Genomic DNA, 17,276 nt, shown 5'->3' on the forward strand with positions numbered 1-17,276 from the left:
TCTTGCAGTAGAACTGATAAATGTGGGTTGGATGAATGTCGAGAAGCAAGTGTCTATTTGGTCTATGTATAGCTAGTATTTTCGAAGAGGAGCATGTTTAATTATGCCCTTTCCTGTGTCCTGTTCGAAAACCTTCAGGATTTTCCAAACCCGTCTGTTTTAGTCTTGGCTCGCTCACCATCGTTTTTCACAGTCAGTTTATGTTGGAACAGTGAGGCAGTACGATTTCTTACATTTGCCGCCACCGTCCGAATTGACTGTGAACAAGACAATCACAAGGTGACAAGCCACGATGAAAGCTCTTCACGCCGAAGTAGCCAAAGATCTTCTGGACGCTCTCTTGGATGATGAACTGAGTGACGTCTATCTGACCTCTTCCGATGATGTTCAAGTTCCGGCGTGTCGCTTCGTGCTGGCAGCACGCAGCACGGTTCTGAAGCGTATGCTGTACGGTAGCTTCCGGGAGGCAAAGTCTTCTACTATCTGCATGTTGGGTTACGATAGCGTGACTTTGCAGGCAATCGTTGACTTTTGTGCACACAACGATATTTCCCGTTGCACAGCGAAATTAAAGCAAGATGAAACTTCTATACGTCAGCTGGTGCATCTTGCACGAGCCGCTGACTATTTGGAACTGCCCGGACTAGAACAGCTATGCGAGTGCGAAATTAGAGCACGAATGACGCTGCACCCGCCGCTGGCGTGTGCAGTATACGACGAGGCCGAGCGCTCAACAGAAGTGTCGGAATACGCCATGCAAATGCTGGAGTGTCGGCCTTACGTAGCGTTGGATCACGGAGGCGATCGTGCTACTGGTGGAGGCATCGAGTCTTTGCACTCCGAACGACTCCTAGACGTGGTGCACAATACTCAGCTTGGTGCGGGAGAGTTTTTCCTATTCCGAATGATGGAGCGGTGGTTCCAAGACGCGCAGCTAAAAGACCACAATGCCGCTCTCCAGACGGCACACAAGTGTACCCAATATCTACAGTTTGAAAACATCGAGCCCAGCCTTTTGTTAAAAGAAGTCAAGTCTTGTGAGTTTGTGTCTTCCGAACTTATTTTTGCCGCGGTCGCCAAGCAAGCACTTCGAGCTTCGCAAGACAGAGTATGGAGTCTGGGATGCCGCGGAAAAGAACATGTTGAGCGAGTGCTGGTTGAAGGTGCAGGAAACCGGGACGCCAATGGCATGTATTACTTGATTGCTCCTTTAGCCAACAATGACCTTTACGCGAAACGTGAAGTCGCATGCGGCCAGCAGCGTGTTTACACGCTGTCGTGCAGTACCAAAGAAGAACAGTATGAGTGTCGCATTTTTTGCAGTACATTGCTGACGTCTGGCGCAATTTTTAATTTGCAAAGCATGCAAAAGACGTCTGTTGTCGAACCCGTCTTTCAGCCGGTTCTACAAATAATAGAATTGAAGGAACCCGAGAGCTCAGTACCGACACCGATTCGTAAATACTATCGAGTCCGTGTGTCGGATGGTGAAGTGCACATGGCGGGAACGTTGGCCACTGCTTGGAACAGTATGGTGGAAAGTAAAGAGGTATTGGCACGGTCAATATGTAAGATCCTGCAATATGGTTTGTACGAAATAGACGGAACAGTCTGTATTCATATCCGGGAAATGTCGATCGTAACGACCAACCCTGGGCAGCGATTTGGACGTCCTATCCCTCTGGAAGAAGCTGATGGTTACAGCCGGGAACATCAGTCCGAAAACCTACTGAGTCTCTACTCTTGTACGCATCCAAGAGTCCAAGGTGCGAAGGATATAAAGGTCCCTCGAACTGGTTGGCAAGTCGACGATCAAGGCGATGGACCCGTCCCATCGTGCACTTGGATGCCACCGTTGCGCAAAGCAGACAACCTAAATACATCATATACGTCCTTGCGGTCCTCTACTTCACCTATATCAGGCAATACTGAACCGCACAATGGCTCTTCTTAATTTACTACAAACAAAATTTAAAATTAAAGTATGAGATTGATCTAAAAGGATCCCGAGGTAGCATTCTGGACCGCTTGTCGCGTGCACAAAACCATTGCAATGGCTGACGTAATCAAGAGAAGCCATGCAGCCGACGCAAGCAGCGTCAAGCCCTTGTGCTCACGGATTTTTAGATAGCACGCCGTAGGAACGATAAAGGCAATCCATATAGCCATACTGGAGCCACAAATACTCCATACAGCCGCCACTCCCGGCACACTGATGGCGACAAAATAGGTTACGAGAAGAATCACAACTGTTGGTACAACGTTGCTGAACTGTTCTTTCCAGCTCTGTAAAAAACAGTCGTTTGGGCATGAATCCACAGTCCTCATACCCTGTTCGTCGCTATTAACCAATTGCGTCCATGAGCTATTCGCACTATTCGTTGCCGTGCCGTCGGTTTCATCCGCTGACAAGGTCTGCTCAATGCACGCCGTTCCGTACCTGAGCGAGGCACCGTGCCTTGTCTTGCTCACAAGATGTGGCTCCGTCGCATCGAAGTCGACACCGTTGACAATTAAGTGCGCACCGTAATTGTTTCGTTCCCTGGCCAGCAGTCGAAACTTGCGCGTTTCTGCGACGTCCTGACGCCAAGCCCGCCAATGCGCAGGAATAGAAAGTGCCGCTTCTCGACAGGGTAAGAGCACGAGAGGCAATCCAAACAAAAGGGTAAAGCAAAAGCCAATCCGGCCGGCCAACACGGCCGAATCTTGAAAAGGAAAATTCAAAAGTATGTTGTCGGCAGTAGCGGTACCAGCGTATAAATACCCGCAGAGACCGACAGTATAAAAGAGGACCAAGCAAATCATCATGGAGTGGTCAATGACACGCTTGATCTGCAGTCGAGTTGGGTGCATGAGTTGCGCATGCACCTCCAAGATATTGTAGGAACAAAAGAAGCACAAGACGACGATCGGGAAACAAAACAACCAATCGGCGGGATCCGTGGAGTACCAGTTAATGGCCGCGTGCACGCTTTGGTGACGAATCTTCTGCGCTGCACGAAAGAAAACGGCTACTAGTAGAAGGATGCAACTTCCAAAGCCAACATAGCAAGTGTGTCGTAAGGCGTGCAAATCTCTCTTCAGCAGGAGCGGCATGGCCAGCAGCAAAATTCCAGCGAGCAACAGATTCGACGCTTCACGATCGGACAATTTCCCTAACGACACGGACAACCCAGGAACAGTAGTCAAGAGTACCGGAGTCCAAACATCCTTGACCAGTACTTGGTAGGCAATTAACGCCCCACACAGCATGGTCGTCAGTGTGACGGTTGTGACGACTTGCGCGGCACTACCAAAGGCCGCCATGGCGACATCGCCGTAAGAACGACCACCGGTCCGACGAGCACACGCCACTAGCAAGTAAAGGGAGAGATCGGTCGTTAGGGCGCCGTATATCATAAGCAGCGTAGTCGGAAGAATACCGGCCTTGGAGAAAGCAAGCGGGAGTGAAAGGACCCCGCCGCCGCAGACAGTAGCGACCATATTGATCATGGCTACCATGGGGGAAGACTTTCGTGCTTGACTGGAATGATCGGGCTTGAGAAGTTCCAACGACACTTGCTGCTCCCGCAGTAAGAGCACGTGGTGACGAGGCTCGTGAGTAGAACGGTAATCTGGTTCGCTCCCTTTGTCTTGAAAAATTCTAGCTTTGGTGAGCAGAGGGGACTTCTGGATATAGCTCAGAAAAGAATGCTGCGTATTGAGAGAACGGAGAGGAAGCTTTCCGTCCTGTCCGGCAGCGGTCTCCGCAAAATTATCAACTTGCTGTAACTGCACCTCGTTCATTAATTCTGAATTAACCAACGCGTCTTCACCCCCATCGGTCATGGCGCTCTGCGCCATGAGTCCCATTGATTCCGACAGTACCGAACAAAGGAAGGGCTCTAGGGGCTCGCCTTTTTCCGTCCTAGCCACGGGAAGGGAACGCGCACGAGTTTGGTTTTATCCTTCGGAGAAGCTTGGTTTGGTGTACGTCTTTTTTTTGTGACGGTACATTCCAAAAATAGGGACAGTGTAGGTTTGCCCAGCATTGCATTCCAGGGTCTCGCTTGAATGGGAGCCCCCTACTCGGCGAAAATACACAGAAAATCATCTCGTTCTGGTCAATATTTATGCGTGTACCTTATCCGAAGGGTACTTGCAGACACTATCCGGTGTGACCGTGAGTTTGTATTTACGTGATGTTTTGCTAGCTCTAGGTTGTACCATAACCCTAACCCTTCTCACTCACAAGCAAGTCTCCCGCTCGAATGAAACTACAAGTCCCTGCGCCAGTTGGGAATACAGAACTTCACCTTGCAATTTCAATCAGTTTCAAATTAGTGATGTGAAGAGCATCCGGAATCTATAGATTTTGGTATTGTCAATGTATTAATCTCTTTTATTATCAATGCTCCGGCAAGTCTCATTCGTTCGTTCCACGTGCATTCGAGGTCGCAGACTACCTCTACTATAGTAGTAAGTGTCCGTTTGGGATTGGACAATTTTTTGATTTTCGATGGACCAAACGAGCTTGCACAATGCCGTGCCAGGCCGTGCTCTACAAACACCTTACAATCCAAAGTCAACCTAGCAACAAGTCATAGTTGTCGATTTGAAACAGCAATGAGGTCGTTCGGCTCGGTGTTTGTCGCAGTGGCCACTGTTTCGGCATCGAGTCCAGTCCATCAATGCCCAGCCGCTATCGGCGTCGCGGCATCCGTACGCTTTCCGGACGAGCGATCTGTGCCTTCTTTGGTCTCGCAATTTCCCCGGGGTGGGAGCTCGCGACAACCAACTTGGTTGCGCAAGGCGTCACAAATGTTGCGGCCGAGTTATCGGACCGCGTCCAACTATCAAAAGCTTCTACAAGAGCAACGTGATTTGTTGGAACGACAATTACGGCAAACTCGCGAAGAACTGGCTCACCTGCGCAAGCAGGTCAAATCGAACGCGTCCAAATCGATAGCGGTGCGGGCGTCGAATGTGAAAGCGCAACAAGGAGAAGCTCTGCGTTTTGAAGAGACCAAAATGCTCAATCAACAATTGACGGAGCTGGAAACGGCCATGGCGAAACTGCAGGAAATGAAAGATCGACTCGAAGCCCTCTTACTGGAGGAGCAGGAAAAGATGGCTGCTTTGCAAGTCAAACTTGAGGAAGCGGAAACGTCGTCCGAAGAGCTCAAAGCTAAACACGAAAAGGAGTTGGAGCTATTGCGAGCCGAACTCGAAGCAAAAGCATCCACCCAGTTAGCCGAACTCAAAAAGATGATGAAAGAGCAAATGAAGTTGGCGCTAGATCAACAAAAGGCAACCGCTGAGCGAGAGAGGCAAAAAGCTATTTTAGAAACTGAACAAAAGCTACAGAAACAAGCAGAATTACGACTGCAAACGGAGCAAAAGAAGGCGGAGGAAGCCGTCGAAAAGGAAAAGGTAAAAATGCGCAAGCTCGTCAAGGCGTTGGCCGAGCGCGAGAAGAAGCTTTTGGCGGCGGCAGAAAAAGAAGCAGCCAAACGGACCTCTGCCGGTGGTGCATCGTCAACGCAGGCGTCATCGTCTTCTGCCAATCAGAAAGCAACGGTAACTCGCAAAACTGGAACAGTACGGAATCCTTTCAAGTGAATTGTTCAGGAACAGAGATTCACTGTGATCATCGCCGCTGCGATGCACTCTTCTGCCATATAATTTTATCCACAATATCCGCTAGCATCCCAACTTTACTTGCTATCCTTTTCCGTGTGACTTTGTTGCTATTTCTGAGCGTCGCACGGCGTACGAAATCCCGTAACCTACGTACTGTTAACCCGATCGCCACCTTGTCATTGGCACGATATGTACTTGTGCCATTCGTCGCGAATGCCTATGGTTGTTACGCGCTTGTGACTTGAATTATCCATTCTGTTCCTCCGCTCTCGCGACCTTTTTTTTTCTGGACAACTCGAAAAAATTGACAGCTAACCCTGTGCAAGATTTGGGTAGGTCCATAACACACCTAGGTATTTATCGGCCGTTTCGAGTAAAATCAGCACTTTCCCTCCCACCTTCTGTTACACGACAGCAGGCAGTCTGACTCCGTGTTCAAGCAAAAGTATTTGCTTTCGGTGTCCCGAACTGTAGTGCAGTTGTGCATTTAAAGGGAGCTATCGAGGCAGTGGCTACATGAAGAGGTGACCCTCAGAACGAAAAATAGCAGATTTGCCTACACTTGCTGCCGACAAAGAAAAAAAGCAGCCCAGTCGCTTCCAGTCCCTGGCCAGTGGATGAGAATTTCTAGCTTTAAGCAGCCGCCTTGATGGATGTGAGCAGAAGATTGATATCCTGGGTTCGTGGTAATTCTCTCATCTCTCGTACACACTTTAAACGATCCAGCTATTGCATTCAAGAATGAATGCCGCCACACAAACACGATGGCAGTCGTTTCGAAGGGATTATCGACAACGGCCGCTGAAAAAATCTGTGCACGCAATCGCCTTTGTAATATTCATATCACTCTACGGATATTCGTTTTTCCACTACCAACCAGACCGATCCTATCACCACGTCAAGCTCTGGAACGAAGTCATGGACCGAAAGAACCAAGAATTTGCTACTTTCCGAAAGGAGGAGAAGCTTCGAAAAGCGGAGAAACGAAAGCAGGACGATATAGCGAAAGTCTCGCTCCGTGGAGGTTATTTGGATCAAGAAGTCGGTAGTATCGCTACAGACGGACTTATTGAATTGCAGGACGTCGGAGAAGCGGATATTGCGAGCAGAGAGAATGGATCCTTTATTGTGTATTTCTTTCAGGGAATTTGGTCGTTCTTAATGCTCGTAACGGCACTGCGACTGTACATTCGATTCTGTATCATACCTCGACTACAAAATGCAGCGGCTGCTCGGCAACAGCAACAGCAGGAGTTCCGAGAAGAGCGATTCCGAGTATGGTCGCAAAATTTGAATCGACAACGACGAATGAACGGCCATCCCATGATTAACTTATCGAGTCTACGACTCGTTATGCGGGGCAGGGAATTAACAGGAGACGACTACGCAGCTCTCCTACGATTCAATGAAGAATCCGGCCCCGCATTGGAATCTTTACTAAATCATGTCGGCTTGTCTCAGCAGGAGATCGACCGCTTGCCTCTCCGCAGATTATCCGATCCAATGGACGAAGTGCTTCGACGGCCGATGTCCGAAGAAGATCTGCCTCTTTGCACTATATGTTTGGAGCCGTACCGGCTGGAAGATGAAGTACGCAGTATTCCATGTTTCCATTACTTCCATAAAAGTTGCATTGATCCCTGGCTAAGGCAAAAGGCGAGCTGTCCAATTTGTAAGCATTCGGCCAGCGCCTAGTTTCATAAGGCAATTTCTCTACGTTGCTTCCAATGTTCATTCGCCGAAGGATAAATTTGGCGGAAGAATCCAGTCACTGACTTTCCTCACGTCATTATTTACAGTCAATGGAGGACACCTTCTTTGGCGTCGTCTAGACGACAACCGAAGCCGAGGGGTACAGGAGTCAAGGCAGGTAGATCAGTGAATAAATGTTGCTATATGAATAGGTTTGCGCTTTGTCTTGCACAACTCGTGTAGCATTTTTTTTGGGATTAAGACAGTGCCAACCTTCAATCATACTTCATGATGTGTGGAGCCAAATACTCTAATATACCTACTTCTCTAACTCTTCCGGCAGTCCTTCGTGTCTTGCCGGAGGATTCTGATCGCAAGTGTAGCAAACGAGTGATGAAAGTTCGAAATGTCCACTTTGTCGGAGCGACAATAAATTACAAATCAAACCAGAGATTCTCAGGTCATGTATACAATAATTAGCCCAACGCACGGAACAGTCGCCAAGAGCCTCTCCGACTAATCCCCGACTAAACGTGAAATCTGATTGGTGCATTGGATATGATGCTCATACTCCAAATGTCCATGCTACGAAAAAGCTACAGAGATTCTTTCAGTACCATAAACACGAATTCGAACTGTTCCGATTCGAAGCCTTTTCGGTATCGGTCGGCTGGCAGAGGCTCCGGAAGTCGTGGATTGCTTCTTCACTCTCAGATGCTGTGCACGGGAAGTACACGCATGTCTGGAGTTTTCGAGAGCACTTCACCACTCAATTAATGCTGATTGTGTGGCGTACTCCTCCCTGTCACAAAATAGCGAAGACTCAAATCAAACTTTCTGCGAGTACTTGACACCAGCGTCTGATCGTGTGTCTTCATCTCCTTGACAACTGACAATCAAGCTTCGCCCCCACAACCACTATATATATTCGCGAGACAGATAGAAAGCATCATGCCTGTTGCCAGATCAATAGCGAAGCTGCTTACTTCACCGAGTAAAGTAGCCCAAGCTTTGGACTGGAAGAAAGCTTCTGGAAGCATCCTCAGCCTGAATGTGTGCAGGAATGGTATCGATATCGCCATTGCCTCACATCCTTCTTCCGACGAACCGATAGAGCACATGCCCACCATTCCACTCAAGCTCGTCATTCAAAACCACCAAAAGATTCTCGCTCGAAGTGTCATCGATGATATCGTAGACATTGTAAATGAGAATCAAGTTTGTGGAATGGTTGTGAGTTGGCCTGTCCAGAAGGAAGGTTGGTGCGGTGCACCATGCGGCCGGGTCTTGCACGCTCTTGATCAAATTACGGCGCAATCTAATATTCTTAACGGCAGTCGTCCTATCTGTCTGTGGGATACTGAACACAATCTCCCTCAAGAAGACGAATGGGGTCGAGACCCAGTGTACGCGATTCCGTCAGAGAAGACAGAACATCGGGCGTCAATCGAGCAATACCAGGATCATTCTTGTCAAGCCACTGATATCTGGAATGATTTCAGCCTCACTCACTGGCCCGAATACTACCTTAACCAGCAGAAACGTGAGCTCGAACGAGCGCAGCGGTCTCTCGTTACCGGTAAGCAGACAACTCGAAAGCCCAACGTCATGGATATAAATCCTACTTGGATGTTGAATGCTTACGAAGACTCTGCAGCTTATAGCCAGGCAGCGCTTTCATAAAGCAAAAGAAGGAGCGGAAAAACTACACATAGACTATAGAAGCTAGAGAAGACCGAATAGAGATTCTTTCGAATCAACAGTCAGTGAATCTTGGAATCATTGATGGCTTAGACTACACATGCTTAACTTTAAAATTAGAAATACATTCACTGTCAATATCTTAGCTGGCCTCCAGATTCCTTTAAAGATTCTTCGGCACAACAATCATAAGAGCTTGGTTGCTTCGAACCCAGTTCAAAGCGTGGAAACACGATGCATGAAGCAAAAAAATACAGCACGATAATTTCTTTGTCCTTCCGCGAAGTCATAAAGAGTATGACCCAATTTGAATGGGTTGACGTCCCCGTCTACAGTCTTCTTCTTGAAAGGGTATGGGAGGTTGTGTCTACCAAAAGTTCTGAGAATATTCTGATTGGCACTCATTGTATCTGACTGTGAGCAAGTGAACCCTGCCCTCCCAAATCCATTCACGTCATCCGATCTAGTCAGCCATCATATGACGCAATCGCTTGGCGCGTAATTGCTTTACCACGAGAAACGACTTCATCTCACTGTCACGGTCAATCAAAATCGATAGCATATATATATCCCATTCACTGACAATGAGCGCCGGGGGACTGACTATCTGTGGTTGCATGGCATGAACTAATAGAAATAGGACAGATTTCTTTCGTCTTCCAAAAAGTGACAATCAACGCAGACGGTCAGATGTACGTTTTCTATACGGTACCGGTAGTAGATTCTGGACGATGCTCGAACTCTTGCAGAATCAAACCCCGGGCACATCGGGACGCTGCTTATCACGTCACAAACACGATGCGAATTAGCAAATACAAATCAGACAAGAAATAAATGCAAAATGGTTTACGACAGTACGAATAAAGCCGACCATCCGATAATTGATAATGTTGAACCAAGCTCAGAGCCTCGCCTGGATGAAGGCGAAAAGAAGGAGCAAAATACTCGCCTTGATGATGTCCTTAGCGGAGCCGTCAACGCTGCCATGTCAGGTGTCGAACAAGCGCGTGACTACATTCATGAAGTAACCACTTCAGAAGAGAAAGATCAACAGGTCAAAAGAGATGAAGCAGAAGAGATTCGGTTGAAGGAGCTGAAGGAAAAGGCGGAAGATAATCTCGAAGATGCGAAAGAACGCGTTACAGAAGCGTTTGAGAACATGCGAACTCGCACAGCGGACGAATTCCAAAGTGTGAAACAGGTCGCCTGAAGCGTCTCGACAATGCGGAAAAGAAAGTTGGCGAAAGCCTGAAATTGCCGAATGAAGCCACGACGGATACGCGTGAGGAGGAAAAGGGAAAAGCAGCGACCCGACAAATTTCAATGAACGAGAATTTTTTAGCGGTAAAAGAGGCAGCGGAAACTAGGCTAGATCAAGCGAAGGAACGGCTTGAAGAGAACTGGAATGCGACTGAAAATACCGCAGCCGATAACCGAAGTGTAAATGAGGAATCTAAACCGAGCAAAGGAGAAGCCAAAGCCACTCATTCAGAAAACGCTGTCGGGAATAGCGAAGATTCAACTCGTATTTTCGCGGCGGCAACTGAGTTTGCCCGAGAAAAGGCTGAGAACGTTAAAAACACTCTGGAAGCGCGCAACCAGACTCGAAATGGAGATGATTCGGTAGCATCTAGATCAAACAAGGTTGTGGAGAGAGAATAAAACAAATGATTTTGATCAAAGTACTGCCGAGTACGTTGACAACGCAAAGCAGTAAAGGTCTATAAGGTAGCGAGGGAAACAGATCTCTTCTAAGTGAACAGGTTGAAGAAGTCTAAGCTTTGGAAGAAGCACTGACATTCCAATAAGAAAGATCCAAAGGATCATCCTTGCCAAGGACCAACAAAGTAGCTACCACAAATAAGGCCATACAAAGCATAGAACTAGCGGAAAACACATCGCTGAACATTTTGCAAAGCTCTAGACTCGGGATTACTTACGTTATTGCTTCGAAAGGAATTAGCTATGACCGGGAAACGGACGTCGTTGCTTCCGAGTGAGATTTTTTGTCTGCCAAATGCACATCACCGTCAAATCATACGCTGATACTAAGTCGTTGACATAATCGTGTAGTCCACTTTGTACAGCTTTGTCTCTGTCAATGTCACATCACTTTGAAAATTAAGTGCCTCCTGCTCTTTGCTTATCCAATAATTTCAGTTTGCAAAGGAAAGGATTTTCGAAGAATATCATCCTGTTTCCAGAGGCCTCTAGAATGTAATGGATCCTTGGTGGGACTGGATGATCGACAAGACTTCGCCTAGTGCAAGTTGTTATCATTTCATAATAAAGAACGTACAAGTGGATAAAAAAAACATGACGATCTCCGGCCGAACAAATACTGAAGACAATGGGAGTCTCTTGGACCATGCCCGTGACTACATTCACGAGAAGGTCAAAACACAAGAACAACGAGATGCGGAACGGCCTGTTACGGAAAAAATCAAGGATAATTTCCCGAACAGTGCCGAAGATGCTGGTTCCACTCTCGGCAAAAAGATCGACAACATAGCCACCGACTTCAAAGAGAAGTTTAATGAACGGCTAGACGAAGGTACAGAGAGAGCTCAACAGCACACTGATGAAACAAAGCGAGAGGAGGACTTTAACGTATTCACGGACGCGGCGCATGCATCGAAAGAAAAAATTCATGATGTACGCGAATCCATCTTCGACGCCACAAAGACTCCAGCGGAAAAGGACCAGGAAGCTTTTCTTGAGAAGCCCTTGCACGAAAAGCTGAAGGAAATGCCTCATCGAATGGCGGAGGTAGAGGAGAGCAAAAAGGATGACACCATGCCTCCTTTTGCCCAGCTTGGTTGGTTGATTCGATGATAGGTTCACATTTCCAAAACGAAATAAACCAAAGGTCAGGTTTGGCTGGAGCAGACACTAACGTAATGTATAGCCTACTGTCAGTATTCAACAAATAGCAATTGTCTGGTCTTGTCTCGATAGGGAAACGAAAATCTGTGATAGATCCGTTTGTTTTTGTTAGATTTGTGTGAAGCACATGAGACACTTTGGCATGTCACCAGATGCCGCAGACGGTGCGTAGGTCATCCGTCGCTACTTTCATTTGTCTGTGCAACTATGGAAGGCATTTGTTGGTTCTAGTAACATGTAAAGGATACCTACTCTAAGAAATACTGCAGGAGCTCTTTTCCCACTTCTGGTTGACAATCACCAATTAGAAAAGAACATCTTGTAGGGCACTAACATGCCAACGATTGATCTAGGCATAGTATACTTTTAATACAACAACCACTTGTTTGTTCTAGTAACAAGTGTAATTACTTTAAGAAATACTGCGGGAGCTCTTCTTTGCGTGTATGGTGAATGCCCCTCTTCAATGTAAATTCTAAACTTTCGATGTTCTCCAAACGAGAACGCAGCAATGAAAAGTCAGCACAGAAATGGCACTACTGTTCCCAAGTAACACACAACAAAACACAGAAATATTTGTACTTTTACTTGTGTACCGTGTATTTCCGGATGTGCCATTTAGCGCCGCGAAAGAATTCGAAAGTAATGGGTTTCATCAAACCGCCTCTTTATTTTTTCGACACTTCTACTCCACCCTTGGAGACAAACTCGTCCACCCACTCCTTGTTCGCACCGGTTGGTCCATAAAATTGCTTGGCGCTGCCTCGGAAGAACACTAACTTGGTGGTGTCACCGGGTGCCTCCACAATGGCTCCCAAGGCATCGTCAAAGACCATGCCGGCCACTTTGACCTTGTTGACGGCCACGAGTTGATCGCCTTCCTGCAAAAGGCCGTTCTCCGAGGCGACACCGCCTTCTTTGAGACTCTGCACGAAAATTCCTCCGAAATCGGCATCGTTCTCTTCAAACACAATTCCCATCGGTTTGGACAGTGCTACCGCCACGTAGTTGGTGTCGTCCATGGCGTCGACAAAGTTGGCAGCTGTTGTTTCACAAACGCGGAACAATGGGGTTCGTGAGGAACGGCAAGGTTGACCGCAAACGCAGAACACGGGTCTTCGTTACTTACGGACGGCACTTTCTGGTTGTTGCTGATTCTCGGAAACTACGGACCAGCCCATCCATCGATCAATTGGTGTTTCCCGTTCGCTGTCAATGGAGGTTCGTTCCAGAGCGGGCGCCGAAAAGGCATCCTTTACTCCGTCAAAGAGTCCCATATGCAGCGCCGTTGTCGCAGTCCCGGCGGTTGTATGCACAAAGGCGAATCCACTGACCGAAGTCACGAGGAGCGAAACAGATAAGAGCTGGTTCATCATGCAAACTAGACTTCTCTGTATATATATATATATTCGGAATAGATTGTCGCTGTAAGGATTTCGCAAAAGGACGGTGCAGTGGATACTAGGTAGTTGTTGCTAGAGGTAAAACAATGTTTCGGATAAAGCGGAGATGTCTGCAGGCAGTGCAAAGCTTTCACGCGTGTCAGGTTTTGCCAGCACAGCCTGTAGTCGACAAGATGTGGAGGGGAAGGAAACGCTGCGAAATGAGAGGGAGGTGGGTCTGACGATGATGGGATTTGCACCGTGCGTTCCCGCTAGAAGTACTGTGCGGTGTTTGTCGTGCCGTGAGATCCCAACCACCACCACGCCTACCGCTGCTGACTTTTCGCCTGCTGCGTGTGTGACTATGAGTGATTCTTATGTCGTGACGAGAGACTGCGACCAGATCAGTGACGTGGACTAATTCTTGTCTTCTACGACAATTGGTATAACATATGGTACAATAATTTACCCAATTATCTCATACGACGACGTCTCGGGTTCCCAGGATTGACAATCCGGGATTTGGGAACAATGTGTCTCACAATTTCTGAATCGTGACGTGTTTCCCTGCACCCCTCACCATGGTGGTCTGGTCCTCGTCGTTGTATTCGACGATGTTCGGGTTTCTCTCAGGATATGCCGCTATCGTTGTGTCTCTGCAGATTTGCCCAGCAAAAGCCTTTTCTCCGGTCCATCCCAACACGAAAACCAGAACATTCCTGCCGGATGATCGTGGTATAAGGAGGATATCACGCCGTTGTCATGGTTCCTCTGGCTCGTCGTATCGACTCTGCCTTTCGAGTACCTCCAAGAGCGCAATAGAGGATTCCTCCAACGTACGGGAGGAGGACCAGAACGTTCCCCAAAGAACGAAAGTTGTCGTCATCGGTGCAGGCTGGGGTGGCCTATCCACCGCACATGCCTTATCCAAGGACGATCGCTACGACGTTACCGTCGTCGAAGCCGCTCCCAAGGTCGGTGGCGTCGTGCGGGATGGCTACACCACCATTTCGGGCCAGCGCCCGGCCGAAGCTGGACAGCACGGCTTCTGGAACAATTACCATAATATCTATTCTTTGTTTGACGAACTAGGCATACGCGACACCGCCCTGACCGACTACGCCCCGCAGGGGCAGTACTCCCCCCGCGGCCTCGAAGCCGTCTGGCCCGTATACCGGGAACAGTTCCCGGCCTTACCGACTGGACTAGCGCAAGCGGCGTACACAAAGTTTCTACAACTCAGTCCTCTGGAACGTGCCACGGCCTTACCCCTCGTCCTCGCGTTTTCCGAATTCGACAATTCTCCACAAGCCTGGCAACGGTACGACAACGTTTCGTTTCGGGATTTGTGTATGCGTTTGGGCGTTTCGAAAAAAATGTACAACGAAGCTTTTGAACCCATGATTTTGACGGGCTTGTTCGCCCCGGGGTCCGAATGCAGTGCGGCAGCCGCCCTGGGGATGGCCTACTTCTTTGTACTGCAGTCGCAGAACGCTTTTGACGTGCAATGGTGCCGCGGGAACATTGGGGACCAAGTATTTACGCCTTGGGTAGAAGTTATGCAAGGTCGAGGGGTACATTTGCGAACAGAAACGCGAGTTTCAGGCTTTACACTGAACGAATCGCAAACCAAAATTGTGGGTGTCCAATGTCAAACAGCCAATGGGGGCAGTGTTGAGTTGGCAGCAGATGCGGTTGTTTTCGGTGTCGGCGCCGAGGCACTTCAAGCATTTGCCAAGTTTTGCCCCGAGCTGTCACAATTTGACGAGTTCCGTCGCTTCGCCAACTTGCGCGGAACCAGTGTCTTGGCAACCCGGGTCTTTCTCGACCGAAATGTTACCGTTCCTTACTCCGCCAACGCCTGTTGGGGATTTGATGAGAACGTGGGCATGACCATGTTCGATATTCGAGCGTTGCACGGCAGCGACAATCCCACCGTGATGGGAGCACCCGGATCTGTGTTGGAGGTAGACTATTACCACGCGTCCCCGCTTTTAGTTATGGACGACTCTGCCATTGTGGAAAAAGTCAAGAAGGACGTGGATACCCTTCTCGGTCCGACCGCCAAGCAAGCGACTGTCGTTGACGCCGCCGTAGTACGTCTCCCGAACGGTGTCAACTGGTACTATCCTGGTTCCTACCGCGATATGCCCCAGTTGACGAGCCAATCCTTGCGTGACTGTTACTTTGCCGGTGACATAGTCCGTACCCAGCATGGGTCCTGGTCCCAAGAAAAGGCCTACGTGACTGGTCTGCAAGTAGCGAATCTCTTGCGTCGTGATATCACTGGCGGCAACACAAACAACCCTCTCACTAAAATCCTTCCAGTGGCTTCGGATGAACCGCACGTTGCGCTAGGCAAGACAGCTGCCACTTTGTTCCAGACAATCTTGGGAGGCGGAAATCCGTGGAAAGGACCGTCTTTGGTCGATTTCTTTTGGAAGTAGGGCAGAATGCAAAACGTAGAACACGACATTAGCCAGCGCCCACCATATAGAGGCGAACATTCACAATGCTAACACATATGCGCATAGAACTTGTTTTAATCTCATCAAGATTGACATACTTTATTTTTGGTAATTACATGGAATGAAAGAGTGCGGGGAAACGGCCCTACAGTGACCGATGCAAGGCAGACTGTAGCTGCGGTTGAAGTGGAAACTATGATGGTTGTTGTTAATGATTTGAAAGACTAGCGACACGAGGAATCTTGAAACGTCCGAATAGCAGACCAGGAGTATGCTCTTAGAAACTAACGTCGCGCTTGATGCTGACGTTAGCCCCGTTGATGTTGGTACCGTCAATGGGCATGTTGACGTTCGCAGTCCAGGCCGCATCACGCCATTCGACATTTAGGTTGTCGTTGGGCATGAGAGTCGCCGTCAAGCTGCTGTCGTCAGATAAACGCCGTTCCCATTCGACCGAAATATCACCATTGCTCTTGAGGGTCGGGGCGATGCGGTTGTCGCCGTCCACTTGTTGCGAGATCGTGACTTCCTGGTTGTCGGCGGAAGCGGTGAGCTTGACGTTGGTCTTGTCGTTGTTGTAGTTGATGACAACGTCGCGGTCGTTGTCTTCGAGGTTCAGGCGAGGTGTGACCGTAACACGAGCGCCATTGGCGTCGAATCCCTTGGTAACTTCGGCCGAACGCACGCTAAAGGCACTGCCGGCATTGGCAACCAAATGGATGTTCAAGTCGGCGCCCGCATTGTTTGCGTCCAGCTCAACGTTGGCGTTGGTAAAGTCCTGCCCATCGACTTCGGCACGAGCGGAGACGCCCCATCCGGAAACATCCGTCGAAGCCTTGCCCCAGATGGAACGAGGAAGCGACGCGAGGTCGGTAGTGGGCTGAGCCGAAGCCTTGATTCCGTACGAGACGTCGAGGTCTCCGGCTTGTTGAGAGTTCTCCCAAGCAACCGTCGGTTCGAGACCGTCGAGACCGGCAAAGTTTCCGTCACGTACCGATATCTACCAAAGAGGAACGCAGGATGCAACAAAGTACATGTAAGGAAGATGGATGGAGAGAATGTAGGGTGAGCTCGACTGCTACGCATTGTTTGGCCGACACGGTATCGGATACTCGCTGTCGAGTGCCTTGTTGTTGTCCTTATTGTTGCTGAAATGCGTTGGGTTTCGTCCGAGGAACTTACCGATAGTTGCGGAGCACCAGCAGAGGCGTAACCGAGGATGGCGAGGAGAGCAACGGCAGAAATCTTCATGATAGCAATGGAAAGCGCTGGTTGGTCAAAGTAGGCGAATCTTTAGAATGTGAGAGAGGTTCAAGGCTCTACTTTGTTTGACACCAACGGTGTCAAGGGAGCTGGTCCAACCGAAAAAGTGGGCTCGCTTCGCAATCCAAAGATACCCTTTTCAACGACCATGACATAATTTGTTCGCGTATACTTAGCTTCTGACACAAAGTGGACTATTGACTAAGACACGTGAGTGAAAACCAATTTTGAAACACGAATGGTGTCAGACCCCTGACACCTT

General features: G+C 48.6%; 10 protein-coding genes across 10 annotated transcripts; 7 read left to right on the forward strand and 3 right to left on the reverse strand.

The window, feature by feature from the left end:
• Positions 1–268: 268 nt before the first annotated feature.
• On the forward strand, positions 269–1,954 carry PHATRDRAFT_49277 (predicted protein; the record flags this gene model as incomplete). Its single annotated transcript, XM_002183839.1, has 1 exon — positions 269–1,954. The coding sequence occupies exon 1, from the start codon at positions 293–295 to the stop codon at positions 1,952–1,954; it is 1,662 nt and encodes a 553-aa protein (XP_002183875.1). The 5' UTR covers positions 269–292.
• PHATRDRAFT_49278 (predicted protein) lies at positions 1,932–4,044 on the reverse strand. The gene has a single exon (XM_002183961.1). It carries the CDS (start codon positions 3,850–3,852, stop codon positions 1,996–1,998), a length of 1,857 nt encoding a protein of 618 aa, XP_002183997.1. The 5' UTR covers positions 3,853–4,044; the 3' UTR covers positions 1,932–1,995.
• A 561-nt stretch (positions 4,045–4,605) lies between these two features.
• PHATRDRAFT_49279 (predicted protein) lies at positions 4,606–5,689 on the forward strand (the record flags this gene model as incomplete). Its single annotated transcript, XM_002183840.1, has 1 exon — positions 4,606–5,689. One exon carries the CDS (start codon positions 4,606–4,608, stop codon positions 5,599–5,601), a length of 996 nt encoding a protein of 331 aa, XP_002183876.1. The 3' UTR covers positions 5,602–5,689.
• A 328-nt stretch (positions 5,690–6,017) lies between these two features.
• PHATRDRAFT_49280 (predicted protein) lies at positions 6,018–7,317 on the forward strand (the record flags this gene model as incomplete). The annotated part of the gene is made up of 1 exon (XM_002183841.1): positions 6,018–7,317. The coding sequence occupies exon 1, from the start codon at positions 6,364–6,366 to the stop codon at positions 7,315–7,317; it is 954 nt and encodes a 317-aa protein (XP_002183877.1). The 5' UTR covers positions 6,018–6,363.
• Positions 7,318–8,153: 836 nt separating this feature from the next.
• On the forward strand, positions 8,154–9,151 carry PHATRDRAFT_49281 (predicted protein). Its single transcript, XM_002183842.1, has 2 exons — positions 8,154–8,893; positions 8,972–9,151. The coding sequence occupies exons 1-2, from the start codon at positions 8,266–8,268 to the stop codon at positions 8,995–8,997; spliced, it is 654 nt and encodes a 217-aa protein (XP_002183878.1). The 5' UTR covers positions 8,154–8,265; the 3' UTR covers positions 8,998–9,151.
• Positions 9,152–9,856: 705 nt separating this feature from the next.
• PHATRDRAFT_49282 (predicted protein) lies at positions 9,857–10,840 on the forward strand (the record flags this gene model as incomplete). The annotated part of the gene is made up of 2 exons (XM_002183843.1): positions 9,857–10,007; positions 10,217–10,840. 2 exons carry the CDS (start codon positions 9,857–9,859, stop codon positions 10,675–10,677), a joined length of 612 nt encoding a protein of 203 aa, XP_002183879.1. The 3' UTR covers positions 10,678–10,840.
• Positions 10,841–11,235: 395 nt separating this feature from the next.
• On the forward strand, positions 11,236–11,942 carry PHATRDRAFT_49283 (predicted protein; the record flags this gene model as incomplete). The annotated part of the gene is made up of 1 exon (XM_002183844.1): positions 11,236–11,942. One exon carries the CDS (start codon positions 11,236–11,238, stop codon positions 11,848–11,850), a length of 615 nt encoding a protein of 204 aa, XP_002183880.1. The 3' UTR covers positions 11,851–11,942.
• A 627-nt stretch (positions 11,943–12,569) lies between these two features.
• PHATRDRAFT_39961 (predicted protein) lies at positions 12,570–13,274 on the reverse strand (the record flags this gene model as incomplete). Its single annotated transcript, XM_002183962.1, has 2 exons — positions 12,570–12,943; positions 13,031–13,274. 2 exons carry the CDS (start codon positions 13,272–13,274, stop codon positions 12,570–12,572), a joined length of 618 nt encoding a protein of 205 aa, XP_002183998.1.
• Positions 13,275–14,128: 854 nt separating this feature from the next.
• On the forward strand, positions 14,129–15,646 carry PHATRDRAFT_15806 (pds-like3, phytoene desaturase-like protein; the record flags this gene model as incomplete). Its single annotated transcript, XM_002183845.1, has 1 exon — positions 14,129–15,646. A coding segment is annotated over one exon (1,518 nt), but the record flags the coding sequence as incomplete, so codon positions are not given.
• A 163-nt stretch (positions 15,647–15,809) lies between these two features.
• Positions 15,810–17,164, reverse strand: PHATRDRAFT_49286 (predicted protein; the record flags this gene model as incomplete). Its single annotated transcript, XM_002183963.1, has 3 exons — positions 15,810–16,751; positions 16,934–17,042; positions 17,085–17,164. The coding sequence occupies 3 exons, from the start codon at positions 17,162–17,164 to the stop codon at positions 16,029–16,031; spliced, it is 912 nt and encodes a 303-aa protein (XP_002183999.1). The 3' UTR covers positions 15,810–16,028.
• Between the last annotated feature and the right edge of the window lie 112 nt (positions 17,165–17,276).

The sequence above is a fragment of the Phaeodactylum tricornutum genome, chromosome 21, assembly GCF_000150955.2.
Source record: "Phaeodactylum tricornutum CCAP 1055/1 chromosome 21, whole genome shotgun sequence".
NCBI classification, from domain to species: domain Eukaryota; phylum Bacillariophyta; class Bacillariophyceae; order Surirellales; family Neidiaceae; genus Phaeodactylum; species Phaeodactylum tricornutum.